The following is a 22561-nucleotide window of genomic DNA, read 5'->3' on the forward strand; positions in this document are numbered from 1 at the left end:
GAGCTGGAAGTGGTGCAGGAGAAGAGGAGGGAGAATTGCTGACTACGTCAAACCAGTCAAATGTAGTCAGCAATTCTCTCAGACCTCTTGATTTTAGAATATTTATATTCATATACTATATACTAAAATACAACTTCTGACAGTATAGTTTCTTCCCACAGAAGTATTCCATCTATATCTAAATTACATACCCACTTATATATTGCCTTAGTGGCTATATGATATTCACTTGTTGAGATATACTACAATTTACTTAACCCTTCAGATATGTATGTGTGTGTATGTGCATTTACATTAGAAGTCCATGATCTTGGCAGAGAAATTAGAACATACAGTTTAGTGAAAAGAATTCCACTCTTTAATTTAATAAATATTACTGAGTCTCCATTTTATGTCATGCAACCATTACAAACCATTCTTTCAAATGCCATTTAAAAGCACAAGGACAATGCAAAGTGCTAAATAGAAAGTATATGAAAAAATAGTAAAAAACAATTAAATCACACATATATGAGAGAGAGAGAAACAGAGAGAGAAATGTAAGCAGTAATTATTTCTGGTTTTATTTTCTTCTGCTTGTCTTTTCCTTATTTTCTATAATGAATATATATTTCTTTAATACTCACAAAATGTGATTTAAAATATGAAATATTTCTAAATCTTTATTATGCAAAATTGCAAATGTACTAGAAAATATATATTTGATTGCTCAAAAATATATACAATAAACTCCACATTTCCATCACCCAGCTTCAATAGTTAGCTACATTTTAAAGAACTTGCCAATTGCTTATTTTGTATTCGTAGAAAACAACAATACTTATGGACAGAAAAACATGTTTATAGACTTCCAGTCAAGATGCTCACATATGCAGATATGGCTCGCCTCTTTGCACAACTATATCAAAATTACAACTAAAATATAGAAGAACCATTACTCATGACTGTCAGAAATCAAGCTGAATGCAAGTCTGACAGCTGCAGAGTTAAAAAAATCACAACCGTCCAGACTGGTAGGAGGGGCACGGACAAGGGACAGACTGGTCCCACGCCAATGTGTGGTGGCTAAAAATTCAGGAGGGATATCATGGGAGCAGGGAGTCCAAGTCCTACACCAGGCCCCACAGCCCAGGGTTCCAGTGCCAAGAAGTTAAGTCCTCACAACTTCTGGTTTCAAAAACTAGCTGGGGTTGAGACAGTGCTAGAGACTGCTGGAGCCCCAGGAAGTTCCTCTTAAAGAACCCACACATGGACTCATCTACTCAGACTCACTCCCTCTGAGCTCCACCTCTAGGGTAGCAGCCTGAAAGGCACCGGTGACATATGGGGAGAAACCAAAGTATCAGACATCAAGGCAGGCAGAGACCATTATCCATTTTCTTTTCTCTTCTTTTTTAAAAATATTTTATTTATTTTTAGATAGAGGGGAAAGGTGGGAGAAAAAGAGGGAGAGAAACATCCATGTGTGGCTGCCTCTCGCACACCCCAAAAATGGGGACCTGGCCTGCGGTCCAGGCATGTGCCCTGACTGGGAATTGAACCGGTGACCCTTTGGTTCACAGGTTGGTGCTCAATCCATTGAGCCACACCAGCCAGGGCCATTGTCCATTTTCTGAAACCTCCCCAACAGAGCAAAAGAGCCAGCAAGCTGGTGCCATATTGGAGATTCCATCAACCTGGCTGACACTGTTTGATCTGCCCTGGAGATCCCCAGAGATTCTGCCCCACCCAACTTATAGGTCCACACAAGCTGCTTTTCCATTTGAATGGCTGGTCTTGGCTCACTGTTTCACAACTTCCTAAATACTCTCAAACAAGCAACAACTGGCCTCAGTGAACCCCAAGCCCACCACTAGCAGCAGCCAGCCTAGATTCACAGCTTGGCCCTGGCTGGGAAATCCAAGCCCAGAACAAGTAGCAGCCATCTCAGATCACTTTATAGCTCAGGCAGGATGGCCCCACCCAAAACACACGTGGGGGCTGACCTTGGCCTGCACCACCTGGGAAACCCCAGGGCCAGTGCACCCAGCGGACTGCCACAAACCATGTCGGAGCACCACCACCCAGACCCTGCACAGCTGATCCTCCACAGAGGGTGGAGGTTTGTAGTAAGTGGTCTGGGAAAATCAGGACAACTGTAATAACATAATCAATAATATGGACTACTAAGACACGGAGTCAAAGCAGTCCTACCTACTGTATTTTGCCATGTATAATGCATACTTCTTTCACGCAATATGTGTGTATTATACGTGGGTATAATGATTATGTGCCATGGGCATAATAAGCATGTGTATAATGTGCACAAAAATGTGAGTGCACATTGTACATGGCAAAATATAGTAATACAAAGGAACAAAGACAGGGGGCTGCCAAAATGAGAAGGCAAAGAAACATGGCCCAAATGAAAAAACAGATTGAAATGCCAGAAAAAGAGCTAAATGAAATGGAGATAAGCATTCTATTAGATACAGAGTTCAAAACACTGGTTATAAGGATGCTCAAAGAAATTGGTGAGGACCTCAGTAGCACAAAAATGATCCAGTCAGAAATGAAGGCTGCACTAATTGAAATAAAGAACAATTTACAACAGTAGAGTGGATGCAGCTGAGAATCAAATCAATAATTTGGAACATAAGGAAGCACAAAACAACCAACCAGAACAAGAAGAAAAAAGAATATAAAAACACAAGTATAGTGTACATCTCTAGGACAATTTCAAGAGGTCCAACATTCCCATCATAGGGGTGCCAGAAGGAGAAGAGAAAGAACAAAAAATTGGAAGTCTATTTGAAAAAATAATGGAAGAAAACTTCCCTAATTTGGTGAAGGAAATGGACATGCAAGTTCAGGAAGCACAGAGGTTCCCAAACAAGATGGATGCAGATAGGCCCATTCTCGCAAGACACATCATAATGAAAATGCCAAAGGTTAAAGATACAGAGAGGATCCTAAAAACAGCGAGAGAAAAGCAGTTAGTTTCAATCAGGGGAGTTCCCATGAGACTGTTGGCTGATTTCTCAAAAGAAACTTTGCAGGCTAGATGGAACTGGCCAGACATATTCAAAGTCATTAAAAGCAGGGACCTACAGGCAAGATTGCTCTGCCCAGCAAAGCTACCATTTAGAATGGAAGGACAGATAAAGAGATTCCCAAAATACTAAAAAACTAAAGAAGATCATCATCACCAAACCATTATTATATGAAATGTTAAAGATACTTATTTAAGAAAAAGAAAATCAAAACTATGAACAATAAAATGGCAAAAATACATATCTATAAACAGTTGAATCTAAAAAACAAGCTAGCTATCACTTCTTGGCATTTTGGCTAAGGTCAAGTATAGTATCTGTTCTTATCAGTTTAAAAAACGCGATAAGCAAACAAGAAGAGAGACAGAATCATGGATACCAGAGAGTTTTGATGGTTGCTAGATGGGAGGAGAGTGTGGAAGAATGGGTGAGGAGGTGAGGGGATTAAGAAGTACAAATGAGTAGTTACAGAATAGCCACGGGGATATAAAGTGCAGTATAGGAAATGGAGTAGCCAAAGAACTTATACGCACAAGCCATGGACATGAACAATGGTGTGTGGATTGCCTGAGGGACTGGGAAGTGCTGGGTGGAGGGGCAATGGAGGAAAAATCAGGACAACTGTAATAGCATAATCAATGAAATATAATTTTTAAAAAGAACAGACAATATATGTTTATAGAAAAATTTTAAATGTTAAACAAAAAAATTAAAAAATTCTCACTGCGAAGAAAACCTCACTGCACTACCCTTTGAAGAAGTTCTCAAGTAGTTTCTGAGGCCTGCTGACTTGGTTACCATCTTTGCCATCCAATTCACCCCTTCTCTCTAGGAGCTATTTGAATGCATTATTATGCTTGGGAAAGGGAAGAACTAAAATAATGGAAGTGGTGAACTGGGAACTGGGAAGCTATAGTACAGAACAGGGGAAATACCGAGCTCTCACCCGTGAAGTGTGATCAGGAAGACAGACCAGGGGCAAGCTGGCAACAGGCTGGAAGGTCACTCTCCTTTACAGGGGGTGTAAGGAAGGTAAGTAGAGTAAGCAGAGAAGCTAAGTAGAGACCTACTTCACAGAGGTCAAGGAGGCAGAGCCAGCAGAACACTATCAGACTGTCACCTGGTTGTACCTACCCAAACTGTTGTCACTGCTTGTGGGCCAGGAAGCAATTCTATCTCTCAGTTTCTTCTTTTTGCAGGAGTTGTCTGACTTCTCAGAAAGGCCCACCTCCTCCTTTCTAATTTCTCGAACAAGCTGCATGCGGCATCTTATAAAATCCTGAAAGGAAATCTTCCCATTTTCATCTGCGCCCAGCTGGTTCATGATCTCAGCCACAGACTCTTCCATATTCAGTTGGCGACAGACCATCAACAAGTCATTCCTACAGAACGGGTTGAATAGAAGAGAAGTTGTTTAGGAGAGACATATGAATTAAAGAAAGTGGTTAATGAAAAAAAGAGTTTCTAGACTCTAGTAAACCTGGTTCTAACCTTCTGATTGCTTTTAGAAAAGTAGTAAGTATGCAAAATGACCTCTTTCATTAGTTATTCTAGACAAGAATGCCATTATTATTTGGAAGGATGAGGCAACTTTAAATCCTTTGTTACTTTTTTTCTTCCTCTTTCCACGCCCTTCCCTCATTTTCTATCTTTTGAAATCGACAGAGCACCTGTGGAGTGTAGCTCTGCAATCTCACTGTAAGATAGAGTTTCAGAACATAGAAAAGACATTGTTTCTACTCTTGGCAGAGTTTTAAATCTAGTCAAGTTGTAAAAGAACAGCAAAGATTTTAACAAGCTCAGTTTTCAGCTTTCTGGACCAATCAGCTAATTTTAATGCTTCTTTAAAATGTTATTTAACCTCGACTTTCATGATTGTGCTTGCCTACCTCTGATTTTTCCTGAGTTCCTTTGAATATTTGTCATGCTCCTACCAGCAATTAGAAAGCCCTAAGGCTTGGAGCAGGGATCAAACCCCAACTGTCTTGCAGGAGTTGGACATAATGTATGTGTGAAGTACACCGATCAAAGAGGGATTGGTGGCCCTGGCTGGTGTAGCTCAGTGGATTGAGCATGGGCCTGTGAAGCAAAAGGTCGCCGGTTCAATTCCCAGTCAGGGCACATACCTAGGTTGCAGGCCAGGTCCCCAGTAGGGGACACATGAGAGGCAACCACACATTGATGTTTCTCTACCTTTCTTTCTCCTTCCCTTCCCCTCTCTCTAAAAATAAATAAAATATTAAAGGAAGAGGGATTGGTGAAGCCTAATTTATTGGTGCTTTGACTAAGAAGTATATACAACCTATAGGTTCTCAAATTTAAAAATAAACAAACAAAAAGAATAAAAAAAAGGAGCAACAAGAACAACACTATGCTGGCCAAGAACATATATCTGGATGACACCATTGGAACCCTTGAATATTTTGATACACTCAGGTTTTGTCTTCTCAATCTGACCGCAAGCTCCTGAAGCCAGTGTGGGCCATGTGTCGGTCTCCCTTAAAATCTGCACAGCACTCATTTCATCGCCCTGCACAGAGCAGATCTCATTGTGCTGGTTTGATGGATTGATTCATAAATTCTCAGAAGTTAAAAAAGATCACCCTTTTGAAGGGAGCCCCCACTCTGATACTTTTCTACACATACCTCTTGCTTTATTTTCCGACAGAAGGCAGCACAAGGATGCTCAGTAAGTATGAATGACCAATGGAGACCATAAAAACAACCCAGTAGCCTGAGGACAGAGCAGTATGTTTCTTTGCCCTAGGCTAGGAATATTTCGTAGAGAAAGAGATACCAAGCTGCAGTTGTCTAAAACTAAGACAGTATAACGGAGAACTATACTAGTAGCAATAACATCATCATAAAGGCACTTGCCTTAAAAAAACACTCAACAGGCCCTGGCTGGCATAGCTCAGTGGATTGAGCGCGGGCCTGCGAACCAGATGATCATGGTTCGATTCCCAGTCAGGGCACATGCCTGGGTTGCAGGCCAGTTCCTTGCAGGCTAACTACCAGCAGGGGACCCGCAAAAGGCAACCATACATTGATGTTTCTCTCCCTCTCTCCTTCCCCTCTAAAAATAAATAAATAAAATTTTTAAAAAAAATCACTCAACAAACACACTTTTTTTTTGTCCTCACCCAAGGACATGCTAATTGATTTTAGAGAGAAGACAGAGAGGGAGAGGGAGACAAACATCGACTGGTTTCCTCTTGCACATGCCCTACTGGGACCGAACCCACAACCCAGGCATGTGCCCTGACAGAGAATCAAACCTGCAACCCTTTGGTTTACTGGACAATGCTCCAAACAACTAACTGAGCCACCCTGGTCAGGGCTGTGTATTATTTCAGAAAATATATTCATTCATTTTAGAAAATGTAGACAAGTAAAAAGAAGAAAACACAAATTACATGTAATTCTCCTTACCCAGCAATAACCACAGTGAACCTTTTGGTTAATTTCACAAAATTTTGGTGAATATTTTTTCTCTAAATTATTTCTAAATAATTCCTCTAAATAATTTTTTTATTCATTATTTCTTTTTCATTATTCCTCTAAATATTTTTTTCTTTCATTATTGTTACAACTTTTATAAAATGTTTTATATTTATTCATATTCATATATGTATATACATCATCTTCAGAGTATTTCAACATGAGGCAAGAAAGGAACAGATTTAAGTTCATAGCAGAGGAACTGGCCAAGTCAGGTAATATTTAGTGCTGTAAAGAACACAAATCACCAGGCAGCAAAATTAAAATACAGCTAATAATCAATCTTTTAGCTCAAAACTACATGGTTTCACAATGCACAGCTGTTATTTTCTGTATATAAAAGCCTTTTTGTTTCTTGGCTATTCTTCTTCCTTTAACTTGTAAAGAATTGAGTAGGAAGAGAAAATCAATGAAGCTGTTTATCATTTAGGGAAACTCACAGCCTAACATCAGAGATAGAGAGTGGGAAAGATGGGCTTAGATCTGTCAGGCTCGGAGGCATAAAAAAAGCATTATTCTTCCCACTAATGACACTAAATTCCAAATCCAGTTGGAGTGGGGGCTGTGCAAAAGCAATCATTACTTTGAGTAAGAGGTTAGATGATTCTATTCAAAATTCTCAACTAGCAGACACCTATGAACCTGGTAGTTATGCCAGAAATAGTTGCTTATGGAAGAACTCAAAAAAGGCCTAAAAGTTCATTTTGCTCCTAACTGTTCAATTTGAGTCATACAAAGACATAATTTAGAAGACTCTAATTTCAGTTTCATAAGTATTCAAAGTGTGGAAAGTTGATCAGTGGACATTTGGGCCTGTCCAAAGTATCCATGGAGACATTGGTTCACACTGAAAGGTCCCTGAAGTGTGAAAAGACGAACAGCAGAACCATGGACAAGTTATCACCCAGGTTCTTGGTGGTCACACCCAAATGTGGCCACCAACCTCACGACAATACCAACAGAATCAAATCTGTATCACTGAAACTATTCACAGATAGAATTAATAGAAAGCCAATAGTCAGGTCAATATATACTCAAGAGCAATTGCTCATTGACTTCAGAGTAACCCTGCTAAATTTCATAATGAAGATGACAAGAATCAATGTGAGACCCACAATTCTCCATGAATTATAGGCAAAGAAAAGGTCCATACAATTTGCACAAGGTTCAGCATTTGCATTCTGTAATGAATCAAAGAGAAAATGTCTCCATGGTCCTTTTGGGGCAGGAGCAAATATCAAGGACCTTTCAGCATGAGCCAAATGTCCCTGTGGACAGTTTGGACAAGACCAAATGGCAGAGACACGTTTCCTTCTTTCTCTTCAGCACTGAACACTGCTGCTTTTTCCTGAACCCCCTTCCTACAGAACAGCCCTGTCTTTGGGTTTCCCCCAACTCCGTGTGACTACGCCTTCAAAATGCTTGTCCTTAATTACTCGTGTTACCTTGCCCTTTGCTCTGTTTCTTCACTTTATAGACTTTTTATAGGTAATTCATCTAAATTGATGGCCTCATGTGTCACTATGCATGGTCAACTCCCAAATCCCCGTCTCCATCTAAGTAGCAACCTATTTTTACTGAAGAGCTAGCTATGCTTCAGTGTTATGCAACGTACTCTTGAATGCAGAGTTCTAAATTGAATTCATCTTCTTGTACCATTACTCAAGTTTACTTTCCCTGTGTACATAAATTACACCATTGGGTCACCTGAGTCAGAAATCTAAAAACTATCTGTTTCTTTCTCCTTTATTCTCCCACACAGTCAGTCACCAAGAACTAGAGACTTTGTTGTCTAAATAGCTCTCATATTCATTCAACCCTGACCACACTTACCATCTTCATCAATTTTCATTTGGTTTTCTACAACGGTCTCCTATTAGGTCTACCTGTTTCCCACCAGCAGCCAACAAATTACTTTTTCCTCCTAAATTTTTCATTTGATCCCCAAAGATGTTCGGCTTCATAGCCATGTTTCTTGTTTCATAGCCGAGGCCCATCGGAACATGGCTGGGGCCCATCTCTGTAGCCTCGCCCTCCTGCTGACATAGGCAACCCGCACACAGTCTAACCACACTGAATTTCTTCTGGTTTCCATAAGAGATTTTGCTGTCTTACATGCCTATACTTTGTACATGTCTGTCCTTCCACTTCGACATCCGTCCTTTTTCTCAAACTCTAGCCTATTCTCTATAATTCACTTGAACAGCACCTCCTTCAGAAATCTTTTCTAAATATTTCAGCCAATCTTGAGTCTAATTTGATGTCCCTTCTCTATGTTACTGAGGCATTGGTGCTTTCTTTAATCACTTTTCCCACTTCACAGTAATTATTGATTTATTTTCTCTCTCTTCTACGAGACCAAAAGTTGGTAACTGAAGCCTACAGCCGAATCCAGACCATGGACTGTTTCAGTGAATCAAGTTTACTTGAACATGGAGCACATCTATTTGTCTGTGTGTTGTCTATGGCTACTTTTTCACTATACCGGCTGAGTCTCATAGTTGTGACAGAGACTTTAAGGCTCTTTGTAGAAAAAGGCTGTGAACTCCCAGAATAGACTGTAAATTCCTAGAGAATGGGGCTCATTTGCTGTTCATTTTTTAATCTGTAACACCCAACATACATAGGTGCTAAATAGACAAGTAGGTAAATGAAGTGTTAGATCTGAGGCAAAAGAAGTGTTGAGAGAACTTAAATAATGAGAACCTTCGATCCCAGCTCTCCTTTGCTGCATGCACATTTCAATTTACAATCACAAATTAAAACAAAACAGGTTGATGTCATTAGGCTTGAAAATCTCTTTTGGTACATATGCTGGACTCCGTATTCTTCAAGCCAGTAATCTAAACTTTCTATGGTAGTGGTACGCAGCTCTGGAAGCACATCATAATCACCTGCTGTGATTAAAACACATTGATTAAAATATACTGATGCTCAAGCCCATGGTCCTAAGGAATGAAGGCTTTGAGGCAGCTCAAGAATCTTAGGGACTAAATAATAAACCAAACCAATAAACCAAACACACTAGATTATGGTAATACATGTACTCAAAAGATGAAAAAATATTTTAGAGTAAATTAGCTGCAGAAGTGGAGACAAACAGGATTCTACTACAATTTATGCTCCATGAGGATGGAGAATTTTGTCTTTATTCACTGTTGTAGTCCTAACACCAAGAACAGTACATGGCACATAATGGGAGATCAGTAAATAAATGCTGAATGTATGAGTAAGTTTTTCATTGGCTTTTGATCATTCAGAAGCCCCTGATTTAAAATATTCCACTTAATTGAAGTTGTATAGATAAAGATGGCAAATTGGCAAATATACTCTTTAGCTAATCAACAGACAATTTTCTTTAGGGACATAAACATTATGTTCTATCACTTAAAATGGGGGTTAGAGTTAAAAAGGGAAAGCAAAGAGACATGATATCAACAAATGCACCCNACTTAAATAATGAGAACCTTCGATCCCAGCTCTCCTTTGCTGCATGCACATTTCAATTTACAATCACAAATTAAAACAAAACAGGTTGATGTCATTAGGCTTGAAAATCTCTTCTGGTACATATGCTGGACTCCGTATTCTTCAAGCCAGTAATCTAAACTTTCTATGGTAGTGGTACGCAGCTCTGGAAGCACATCATAATCACCTGCTGTGATTAAAACACATTGATTAAAATATACTGATGCTCAAGCCCATGGTCCTAAGGAATGAAGGCTTTGAGGCAGCTCAAGAGTCTTAGGGTCTAAACCAACAAACCAAACACACTAGATTATGATAATACATGTACTCAAAAGATGAAAAAATATTTTAGAGGAAATTAGCTGCAGAAGTGGAGACAAACAGGATTCTACTAAAATTTATGCTCCGTGAGGATGGAGAATTTTGTCTTTATTCACTGTTGTAGTCCTAACACCAAGAACAGTACATGGCACATAATGGGAGATCAGTAAATAAATGTTGAACATATGAGTAAGTTTTTCATTGGCTTTTGATCATTCAGAAGCCTCTGATTTAAAATATTCCATTTAATTGAAGTTGTATAGATAAAGATGGCAAATTGGCAAATATAGTCTTTAGCTAATCAACAGACAATTTTCTTTAGGGACATAAACATTATGTTCTATCACTTAAAATGGGGGTTAGAGTTAAAAAGGGAAAACAAAGAGACATGATATGAACAAATGTACCCCAGCACCTTTTTAAAATTCAATTCTTACTTTAAAAAAGGTCAGTTTATGGTCTGTAAAAGCATGTGATGAGAAAATGATAAGCCATGAATTGAAGAGAAAATTAACTGGTAACATTATCTAAATGAACAAAATACCACATAGTCCGCATCCTACAGAATTTAGTGAGATCATCCAGGACCCTCCCACCAGGGTTGTAACATGCTCCCCAGTCAGCCAAGGTCACGAATATCTGAGACTGGCTCAAAGTTGAGCCTTTGGATTCATTCTCATTCTCTTTCTCTTTCATTTTCTCTGTCGGTCTGTCTGTCTCTTTCTCTCTCTTTCTCTCCCTCTCTCACACACACACAATACCCAACTCTCTTTCTCCCATAAACTATACTACTAGAAATAATGAAGCTTTTGGCATGGTGGTTATATCTGAAAGTTGCTTTGGGTTGACATTATCAACCTTTTAAAACACAGAAAAAATAGCAAAGACAATACGAAAGTCAAGATTGAAAGAAGGAACACTTTCAAGTTGTCTATTTATACTATAAGATTCTTTTTGGAATCTCACAACTGATGAAATATCAACATATAAACTTTTGCAAAATAAATTTCCAGTTACCAGTTTTCTCAATATTGTCTATGTGGAAACCTATTTTAACTCCTGTTAATTAATATTTACAGTCTTGAATTTCACTGCATAATAATAAATAAATTTCACTGCATAGTGGCTATTTAAGTTTACATTTAAATCAATTAACTTTCTCTGGCTTTTTTCACTAGGCATAATGTTCTCAAGGTTCATTCACATGGTCACAAAGGGTAAAATTTCCTTCTTTTTTATGACTGAGTAGTATTCCATTGTGTAAATGTCCTACAGTTGTTTTTTATCCACTCATCTACTGATGGACACTTGGGTTGCTTCCACATCTTGGCAATTGTATATAACACTGCAATAGACCTTAGGGGTGCTTATGTTCTTTTAAGTTAGTGTTTTTGTTCTTTTGGATATATTCACAGAAGTGGGATTTCTAGGTCAAAAGGCAGATTCATTTTACATTTTTTGAGGTATCTCCTTACTGCTTTCCACAGTGGCTACATCAGCCTGTATTTCCACTAACAGTGCAAAAGGTTCCCTTTTCTCCACATCCTTGCCAACACTTGTTGTTTGTTGATTAATAATGATAACCTTTCTGACAGGTATGAGAAGATACCTGATTGTATTTTTAATTTCCATTTCTCTGATGACTAGTGACATTGAGTATCTTTTCATATGTCTGTTGGCTATCTGTAAGTCCTCTTTGGAGAAGTATCTATTTGCGTCCCTTGCCCATTTTTTTATTTGGTTGTTTTTTTGGTGTTGAGGCTTGTGTTTTATAAATTTGGATATTAATCTCTCATCAGATGTATTGGTGAAAGTGTTCTCCCATTCTGTGGGTTATCTTTTTATTTTGTTGATTTCCTTTGCTGTGCAAAAACTTTCTAGTTTGATGTAGTCCCATTTGCTTATTTTTTCTTTGGTTTCCCTTGCCTGGGGAGATATATCTGATAAAAAATTGCTACAAGCAATGTCTGAGATTTTGCTGCCTTTATCTTCTTCTAAGATTTTTATGGCTTCAGGTCTAACATTTAAGTCTTTGACCCATTTTGAATTTAATCTGTGTGTGGTGTAATAAGGTGATCTAATTTCACTTTTATGGGTGTATCTGTCCAATTTTCCCAACATCATTTATTGAGTAAACTATTGAATACTATATGAGTTCACTCATATGTGGAATCTAGTGAACAAACTGAACTAACCAGCAAAACAGAGACAGACTCATAGATGGAGAGCAGATGACAGATAGTGGAAGGGGTGGGGTTAGGGGCCAGAGGGATTGTGCAAAAAAAAAAAAAAAAAGAACTCATGGGCATGGACAATGGTGTGGTGATTGCTGGCAGGATATAAGGGAGCTAAATGGTAATGGAAAAAATACAATGAAGATTAAATTTTTAAAAACTTGGCAATATAATTAATCATTTTTTGCTTTGTTTTGCTCAAATGTTAAAATAATTAAATACAAAATTTGATAATAAGATTAAATTAAATGTTAAAATAAAAAATAATTAAAATGAAATCCAATCAATAATTCATTCTCCATTTGCATTAGCTCAGTGGCTACATTTTTAAAAATACTTTTTTTATTTTTAAATTAAAGTTGATGTACAATCTTACATTAGTTTCAGGTCAATGGCCACATTTGGAATGTGCAAGAGCAACATATGGCTAGTGGCCACCACACTGCACAGCACAGATACAGAAGTTCCATCATTGCAGAAAGTTCCATTAAATAGCACTGGGAAAATAAAATAGAGTACAATATCCTCAAAATGCTCCAGGGAACAGAATCAGTCAAGCAAGGAAATTGTTACAAATATCAGTTATTACTTGTAGATAATAAAGGAATTACAAAACTGGAGGCATTTCCCTCCAAATATAGAAAAAACATTGTGTCATAAATCTGTTAGTTTTCTTTGAAGCTGATATTCTAATTTTGGGTTCATTCCTATTCAGAGGACACACAAAAAATGTCCGATTTTTGATTAAGGAAATCTGACCAGATTTAAATTCATGTCCAGTACACTACCTGCTGATGAAACAATTTTTGTTGAAAGATTTATCAGACTCATGGGGCAGGTGAAGGGATGTGTATGTTTCCTAGAGGAAGCACTAACTTTGTCTTCTGAGATTTGAGTTATTATAATATTAATTCTTTTGTATGTTTACCTTGAACTTCCTAAGAGTTCACTGAAATTATGAATAGCCAAGATCAGTCATTGACATGATGGTTTCCCCTTCTCCAGGTGAAAAGTCAAGAGTGACTAAAAGCAAGGTTTCAAGAAGAAAGCATCTGCAAACTATAAAGTATTACTTTTACATATTTTTTAAAAACTTTTATTTTATAATTCTTTTACATGTAACTGTTTCCTAATTTTCTTACTCCTTATTCCTTTGGCAATCTCTCAATTTGGCTTTTCCATTGACATTCAAGTGGAAGGAAATACTTTAAGGAAAGTGTTTGCCTCTTGGATAATTTTTTAAAAAGCAAATAACATTTTATACTATGCAAAATTCACCCTATCTTCAAAGAAATATATAAATAGTTCTCAAAAGCAGTTTCTGTCATTCCTGAAGAAAAAGAATCATTCAGAGCATCTATGTTTCAGGGGCTGTCCTAAGTGCTTTAGAAATACTATTTCACTTACTTCTCATCATAACTTTAAGAGATATTACCTCTATTATATAGGGTCTATCATCTCCTTATAAGAGGGACCCTGTCCCAAGTTCCTAGCACCATGCTTAGTCCATAGCAGGTCCTTAAACAGGTTGGTGGATGAATGAATGAACAAAGGGCACCTCTCACAATCTCAAGGACAGACACAGAACCCTGCAGTGAGCATTCTGTAAATCCTTACTAATGGAATATACCAGCAATAACGGTCAGTATGACTAATGGGCAAGTTGTTCTTAATATATAAATGGCCCTTCAAAACCCCACTAAGGTTCCCAAGGCAATTGACCCCAGATCCAAAACTATGCTTAAGGCTGTCATATCTGGAAGATGTAGAATGAGAGGATACTTGCAAAAGGCTAATAGATATGAGTTTTGGGGTAATAAAAAATTTTGGAAAGAGCGCCACTTGGTAAAACCGTATTTCTAAGCCTATTTTAACAAAACTAAGGTTTCAGATGATTTTAGGTCATACCTTTATGGGAAAATTAGAGCATACACGTAATGACATTATTAAAAAGATGAGTGTACCCAAATTTTTACATCAAGGCAAAAAGATTAATATTACACCATGTATTTAACATATGACTTACAACCTGCTGCAAATGATAAACTTATATTTATTTTTCCATTGTCCATTGTAGAAGAGTAAAGGTGATAATAGAACATTAAGCAAACTTTTCATCAAATGCTCCTCAACTGAATAACCAAGGACAATATATTTTTTACGCTATATTTTTCCATACATGTACTTGATCCCTGGCCCTGCAAATGGGAGAGGCACGCCCACGGAGCCTTCCACCAGGCGCCTCCAGGCCCAGCCATCCCAGAAGTCTCCCACCTACCCCCATCCTTTTCAATCCTCTGTCCCTAGATTTCATTCTCTCTCCTCTAACACCCCTCTCAGTTCTTCCGGCTTCACAAGTCACATGGATTAACCTCCACTCATTCTGCTCAAAATAAGAGATGTTCTCAATATTTATTCTGGTTCCTTGGGTCTCCCTTTGGCTCAGGCAGAAACTCAAATCTTTCTCTGAGGTTGGTACTGTGACACTTGCAAATTTCCCCAAATTTTATACTCTCTACCTGCATTTAAAAACACTCAGCACACAAAGAATTTTCTTTTTTGTTCTTTTATTGCACTTTTTTGTGATCATTTATTCCGTATATTCCCCTCCTCCCTCACAATCACCACACTGTTGTCTAGGTGCATGAGTCCTCTTTCCTTTTGGCTTGATCCCTCCACCCCTTAAGCCAGGCCCCTACAGCTGTCAATCTGCTTTCAATGAGTCTATATTGCTTGTTGAGAATTTTTTCCAATTGTAAAGTCATTGTGCAAAATTCTACTAAATATTTCCCAAAATACTTTAGTTTTAGAACATGGCATCAAAGGAACAATAATATGGGAGGAAATGCTATTTACACTTCCCTTTGAAAGGTAAAAAAAAATTGCAATGTTCTCTTCACAAATAATTTTCTCTCTATTCCACTCATTTTCTCAGATTCTAATGAAAATATCATAACATAAAAAGCAGATCAGGCCTTATAGTCTGATCATAGAAATAAGAAGGGAAAGATTTAATCCCAGTATATGCAGGAGCCCGAGGCAAGAAATTTTGTCCTTGTGTCTCATTTCCTTAAGTATTACATGGGGATATGGAACATGTCATATTATGAAAACAAGTTAAGGCAACAATTTTTAGAGCAATGCAACTGCCTTACAAGCTAGAGGCTCTCCAACATTTGAGAGAATTTCCAGGTTACTTTAGATAATCTAATCTGCGATAGATATTTTGTACAATAAAATGAATTTTCAGGAAAAAAAGACTGTAGAAAGACATAGAAAAAACATAAGTTCCATTTTAGAAAGGAGCTTCAACTCTGTCAAATTGGTATAAAGTGTTCTGAACACTTAGTTCTAATTCCTGTACTTATTTTGGTGAAGTCAGGTAAGAAAACCACTAGTTTATGGGCTACTCTTTGAGGAATATTGTTCTAGACATCATGAAGGTGACTAAAGCAATTCTTTACTCCAAAGATTACAGATCAACATGGGACAGGTGATACCAAAACAGCAAAAATGCCAGTATCCTGGGTAGCTCACCATATTTGTTCACATGGACATAAGATTCTAAGAAAAGTAAATGGAATAACATTTACTTTTTAAATATATTTTATTGATTATGCTATCACAGTTGTCCTAAATTTTCCCCCCATATTTGTTCACATGCACATAAGATGCTAAGTAAATGGAATACGTTTATTTTTTTAATAGAAGCAGATTTTAAGCATTTTTAAAAGATTTTATTTATCTTTAGAGGGGAAGAAAAGGAGAGGAGAGAAATATCAATGTACAGTTGCCTCTTGTGTGTCCCCTGCTGGGAACTGGCCTGCAACCCAGGCATGTGCCCTGACTGGGAATCGAACCACGATCCTTTGGTTCACAGGCTCACTTTCAATCCACTGAGCTACACCAGCCAGGGCTAACATTTACTTTTTAAATATGTTTTATTGATTATGCTATTACAGTTGTCCTAATTTTTTCTGCCCTTTCCATCCTGCAGTCCCCACCTTCCCCCCTCCCGCCCCTTAGTTCATGACAGTGGGTTATACATATAAATTCTTTAGCTTCTCTATTTCCTATACTATCTTAATCTCCCCCTGTCTATTTTATGCCTACCAATTATGCTTCTTATTCCCTGTACCTTCCTTCCCCCATTCTCCTCCTCCCATTGTTAACACTCCATGTGATCTCTATTTCTATGATTCTGTCCTGTCCTAGTTGTTCGCTTAGTTTTTGTTTTCAATTTTTAGGTAGTTATTGATAGTTATGAGTTAGTTGTCACTTTGCTGTCCATATTTTTTATCTTCTTTTTCTTAGATAAGTCCCTTTAACATTTCATATAATAATGGCTTGGTGACGATGAACTCCTTTAACTTGACCTTATCTGAGAAGGACTTTGTCTGTCTTTCCATTCTAAATGAGAGCTTTGCTGGATAGAGTAATCTTGGATGTAGTTCCTTCCCTTTCATGACTTCAAAAACTTCTTTCCAGCCTATTCTTGCCTGTAAAAGAAATCAACTGACAGCCTTATGGGAACTCCTTTGTAGGTAACTGTCTCCTTTTCTCTTGCTAGTTTTAGGATTCTCTTCTTATCTTTAATCTTGGGTAATGTAATTATGATGTGCCTTGGTGTGTTCCTCTTTGGATCCAATTTCTGTGGGACTCTCTGGGCTTCCTGGACTTCCTGGAAGTCTATTTCCTTTGCCATATTGGGAAAATTTTCCTTCATTATTTGTTCAAGTAAGTTCTCAATTTCTTGTTCTTCCCATTCTCCTTCTGACACCCTTATAATTCAGATGTTGAAGCACTTAAAGTTGTTTCAGAGATTCCTTAGCCACTCGTCATTTTTTAGAATTCTTGTTTCTTCATTCTGTTCTGGTTGGATATTTATTTCTTCCTTTTGTTTCAAATCATTGATTTGAGTTCCAATTTCCTTACCTTCACTCTTGGTTGCCTGTATATTTTGCTTTATTTCACTCTGTGTAGCCTTAATTTCTTCCTTCCTTTTGCAACCAAGCTCAATCAATTCTGTGAGCATCCTGATTATCAGTGTTTTGACTTCTGCATCTGATAGATTGCCTATCTCCTTGTCACTTATCCAACAAAACCTCCTGTGAGACTGGGAATTCTTCCTGCCTTTGAAACTCCCACAGTATTTTACAGCTAGAGGTTTTGAGTCTAGTTTGCAGGTCAGCCAGCCCCACCTTGCCTGGTCCACTGCCTTGCCATTGGTCCTCTCTGCCCACCTGGCTGCCTGTCTCCACTCCTCCTACTGGTATGGGTGACTGTTTCTTTAATTCCTTGGTTGTTGGAGTTCCATGCAGTTTGATTTTCTGGCACTTCTGGTTGTTTATGGTTTTTACATTGGTTGTTATCCTCCTTTTGGTTGTGCAAGGAAACAAAGCATTTCTACCTATGCCTCTATCTTGGCCAGAATGTCTGAAAAATCTGGAATAACATTTAAATCTATGGTCAGCATTAATGAACACTGTATTGTGGAAATAACTCATAGAAATGCCATCACAGTTTTATAATTATACATATATTTAAATGAAAATGTAGCCCTGGCTGGTGTGGCTCAGTGGATTGAGCGTGGGCCTGTGAACCATACGATCGCAGTTCGATTCCCAGGCAGGGCACATGCCTGGGTTGCAGGCCTGTTCCCAGCAGGGGATGCATGAGAGGCAACCATACATTGATATTTCTCTCCCTCTCTCCTTCCCTTCCCCTCTAAAGATAAATGAATAAAATCTTTAAAAATTAAAAAAATAAATGAAAATGTATATGTTAGTGTAGGTAGCTAGTTAGCATTTATAAAGGAAGGGGGTGAAGGGAATCAGACATTAAGCCTAGTCTACTGGGGAGCTGAATCAGACATTAAGGCAGCTTCACTAGGCACTGGCAGCATTCACAGCCTTCTCGGGAGACCACGGCATCCTCCACCCTCAGGACTTAATCACCATGCAATCTCACTTTAGCCAAGTAAGCCTCACCAGTAATGGAATAAACTAACATTATGTACCTCCTTTTGTGAAGCAATGGGAAATATACAACATCAGCTATTGAGAATTCTTCCCAAAAATGTTTAACTTACATTTGTGGAGAAATAAAGAGGCAAATTTAGGTTGTTAGATATCATTAAGAAAACAGGCCTGGAATCTTAATCTTAAAAAAATCAATGTATGACATTGAAAAGTACTCAAAATACAAAATACAAAAAAGAGGGAAACATATAGATTAAAAGAGACTTAAAAAATAGACTAAAGATACATATCAACTAAATTTAACATGCAATGCTTGATTGGATCTTGTATTAAAAATAAACCAACAACATTATTAGCTTTATAAAAGTAACATTATTATTAATATTCTTTGTACAACAGGAATATGATAGATTATTTGCAAAAATGCTACAATTGTTTATGCCCCTGTATCCATGCTGCTGAGCAATACAACTTTACAGCTCCTCATCACAAGGACCGTGTGACTGCCTTTGACCAAAAGACTGCAGTAGAGGTTATGCTGTGCAAGCTGCAAGCCTAGGACTTAAAAGTCTTTGCACATTCCACTCTCTCTTGGAACCTGCCTATATGCTATGGGCCTAAGCCTGGGATATTCTGCTAGGGGATGGAAGACCCTCTGGAGCAGAGACAAGCCATCCAAATTAAGACCAATGTAGACCAGTCAGCACTTGGTAGATCCAGTAGTTGATGAGAGAGCAGGGCGATATTCCTCTGCTGGGTACAAGCACAGTAGGAGCCAATATGGTGACATAAAGGGGCAGCGTCTAGCCTGAGAAAATCTGGGAAAAGAATCAGATTGAAGAATTGGATGAAGGTGCAGGACCCTGGAAAATCCAGGAAAAGGACTGGTTCAGTGGAGAGCCCAGCACAAGCCCGGGAAAAGCCCAGGAAGTAGTTGGGTAGTTGGAAAGCAATCCTGCTTGTTCCCTACAACCAAGAAAATATGCAAAGGATTATCAAGGATCTCTGGGCAGTTGCCTCTGGAGCCCATCCACCCTACACATCCCTGAGGGTGTATTATTTCCCTTCAGCCTAATAAATCTTGCAACTACGCTTAAACTCCCACTCATGCGCCCTTTGAAATTCCTTTGCTGCAACACCACAAAGAACCTATTTCCACCAGCAACATATTTATAAGAATATATTGAAATTAAAATAGAGTTAAAGCTAAATCCTTGAAAAAAATCTCTCAACTAAACACAATATTTATACATATTTAATATGAGCACTGTGAGCTAGGTGCTGTATGAAATTGAACAAAAAGGGCTCTTAACATTTTAGAAGCTGGGGATGTAAACTACAGCCCAGGTTACAAAATAGTAAGCACAGAGAAGACAATATACAGATGGAAAAATCAAAGGGAGCTCTGGTTTGTGCCTGGACCTGTCCTGTTATGGTAGTGGCTTAGGCAGAGGGGGTAATGTTCCAACAGGACTCATAAAAGGCTGTTTGGATGAGTAGGAGGAGAGGAAATGAAGGTGAGAAACAGGAGAAGGGAAGGAAGCCGCAGAGGGAGAGGGCTGTGGGCCCAGAGGGAGAGCTGGCAGGGGGCCAGGCCCAGCACCGACAGTGTAATGTTGGTGTAGCAGAGAGTGGCTCCGTGGTGCAGTGATAACTATATGACACCATCAATGTTTAGCTTTAAAGGTCAAAACTTCAGTTTCTTTACTTAAGGTTGGGGAGACTCCCTCCTGTGTTGACTTCCAAAGCAAAGAAAACAAACTAAACTCTCTAATGCCTCCATGTTGTCAAAGCTCGGGACTCTGCAACATCAGCAGCCCCTTTAACGCCTTTGGCAGTGAGGAAACATGTTGAAATAAGCCTACTGAGGCTGCAAGGAAGGCCCTCAAATGGTGGAAAAAGACTACAGGTCCCAGAGAGTGGGAAACTGAGTCCTGATCACAGACAGAAAGTCACTAATGTAACACAAGTGCGCCCAGAGGCTCTGAACTCTGCCAAGTTCAGAAAAATACACACCTCAGTGACAAAGGCTAGGTCTAGAATTCAAAAGCGCATGCCACTCTCAAGTCCTACTGGTAGCAGTATAACTTGTACAGCATCTCTTGCAATCTGGCAGTAGTTGTCAAAATAAAAATGACATAAACCATTTGATCTAGCAATTCCATTTCTAGAGATGTATTACACAGATATGCTGATATATGCAAAACCAAGAATATGTGGAATTGTGCAAGCAGCACTGTTTGTGTTAGCAAAGGATTAGCAGTCATCTAAACATCCACCAGTGAGGGTCTGATAGATAAATTATGGTTCATCCACACAATGCAATGAATACCAACCTACTTTAAAAAGAATAATGCAGCTCTATATAATGGTGGTGCAATCTCCAAAATGGGTCAACTTAAAAAAAGGCAGGTGCAGATCAGTGTAGATGTTACTTGCCCATATGTATAAAAGAAGAAGGAGAATGTGTCCCTGTGTACTTGATGTACACAGATTATGCCTGGAACGGATCTAAGGAACTATTACCAGGGCTGTCTCTGGAGAGGGATGGTACAGAAACTTACTCTGTCATGGAACCTTTCAGGCTCACTGTGAAATTTGATTTTTGTGCACATATACTGGATCAATACTGGCAGCCAGAATCCTGGTATCTAAAGAGCAATGTTAGAGAAAAGTTAGCCAAGGAGCTTAGCTTTGGCTTGCAGTGCTCTGCCAAGAGGAGAACGAGACGCCTCCTCACAGTGTATCAACTTTATGGGTTATTTTAATTATTGTCCTGTCCAGATTTTTTAGTAGCTTGCAATTCACACTTGGCCTTGACAATAGTTCAATTATCCAAAACTTGTTAATCTTCTATAGGTGACATATAATATGGACATCCGTATATAAGATATTCAAACAAGATTTAATTACTTAGTAGTTAAGTAGAATTTGAATTCTTTTCACTCTCCAAACTTTGTAAAGACAAAAAAGTGCTCAAAATCTAACAGACAGGGTGATCTTGAGGGGAAAGAGTCATACAAAATACATTGTTTTTTGCAAAACCAAAAAGTCTGTAAATAATATTAAGTATCTAGTGTATGTCTACATGACTTTTTTTTAATGTAACAAGGCCATGATTAATGAACACCAAAGTTGGTGGTGTCGGAAGGGCTGTGGGGGCTCAGAGGAAGGGAAAAATCACTGTATGATTTTCAGTAAAGGGCATAATTTTCCCCCTGATGATTCAGAAAATCAAGATGCTCTCCACAGTCTCTCCCTCCTCTAAATAATTATGTCTCAAAGGCCAGACAACTCAAGAGCTAATTACCCCAAACCAATGTATAAATTAAAAACTCACAGAAAATTCTTAGAAATTACAACCAAGAAATAAATTTACATTTGTTAAAAACCTTACCTCTTACCTGCTCTATTTAATGTGCCATTTGTTCATCCTGAAAAATCATGGTGAAGTTAAACACAAACAGTACTTCCTAAGTTAATTACAGACACATCTTCTTCCCCATATTTTAGATCTTAGAATCCAGCTGTATGCTATTCATTCCAGCTGAAGGAAAAAAGTTGCTACCTTCAGGTCATCTAGTACCCTGGTTGGTGTGGCTCAGTGGGTTGAGCGGCAAGCTGCAAACCAAAGAGTTGCTGGTTCAATTCTCAGTGGGGGTGTATACCTGGGTGTATACCTGGGTGCAGGCTAGGTCCCCAGTAGAGGGCGTGTGAGAGGCAACCACACATTGATGTTTTTCTCCCTCTCTTTCTCCCTCTCTTCCCCTCTCTAAAAAAATAAATTAAATCTTTAAATTAAATGTTTTTTCTGTTTGTGCATTTCTGCTTTTAATTTTAAAAAAAAGACAGTCACACATTCATTTATAACTTGGAATAACAATGGGAGTCCCACTGGAGAATTTTCTAAAATTGCCCAGATCAGACGCATTCTGTTGTGACATAATGAACTCTTGCCTATGTAAATGTAATACAGATTCTCTTCAAGCTGAAACTCTGTTGTGGTCCTCTGCCCTCTCCTCTG

At 38.4% G+C, this 22561-nt stretch overlaps 1 protein-coding gene and 1 pseudogene across 2 annotated transcripts in view; one reads left to right on the plus strand and one right to left on the minus strand.

Annotated features, from left to right (window-relative positions):
- MCC (MCC regulator of Wnt signaling pathway) overlaps positions 1 to 22561 on the minus strand; it is a 403428-nt gene that overhangs the window by 327569 nt on the left and 53298 nt on the right. For both annotated transcript variants that reach the window (XM_037032292.1, XM_037032291.1), the window contains exon 2: positions 4167 to 4414. In XM_037032292.1, coding sequence (XP_036888187.1) covers positions 4167 to 4414 — 248 coding nt within the window. The remainder of the gene's footprint in view (positions 1 to 4166; positions 4415 to 22561) is intronic.
- LOC118977533 (uncharacterized) lies at positions 3311 to 3406 on the plus strand (annotated as a pseudogene).

Source organism: Sturnira hondurensis, unplaced genomic scaffold, assembly GCF_014824575.4.
Source record: "Sturnira hondurensis isolate 20B ecotype Veracruz unplaced genomic scaffold, ASM1482457v3 Scaffold0021354, whole genome shotgun sequence".
NCBI classification, from domain to species: Eukaryota; Metazoa; Chordata; class Mammalia; order Chiroptera; family Phyllostomidae; genus Sturnira; species Sturnira hondurensis.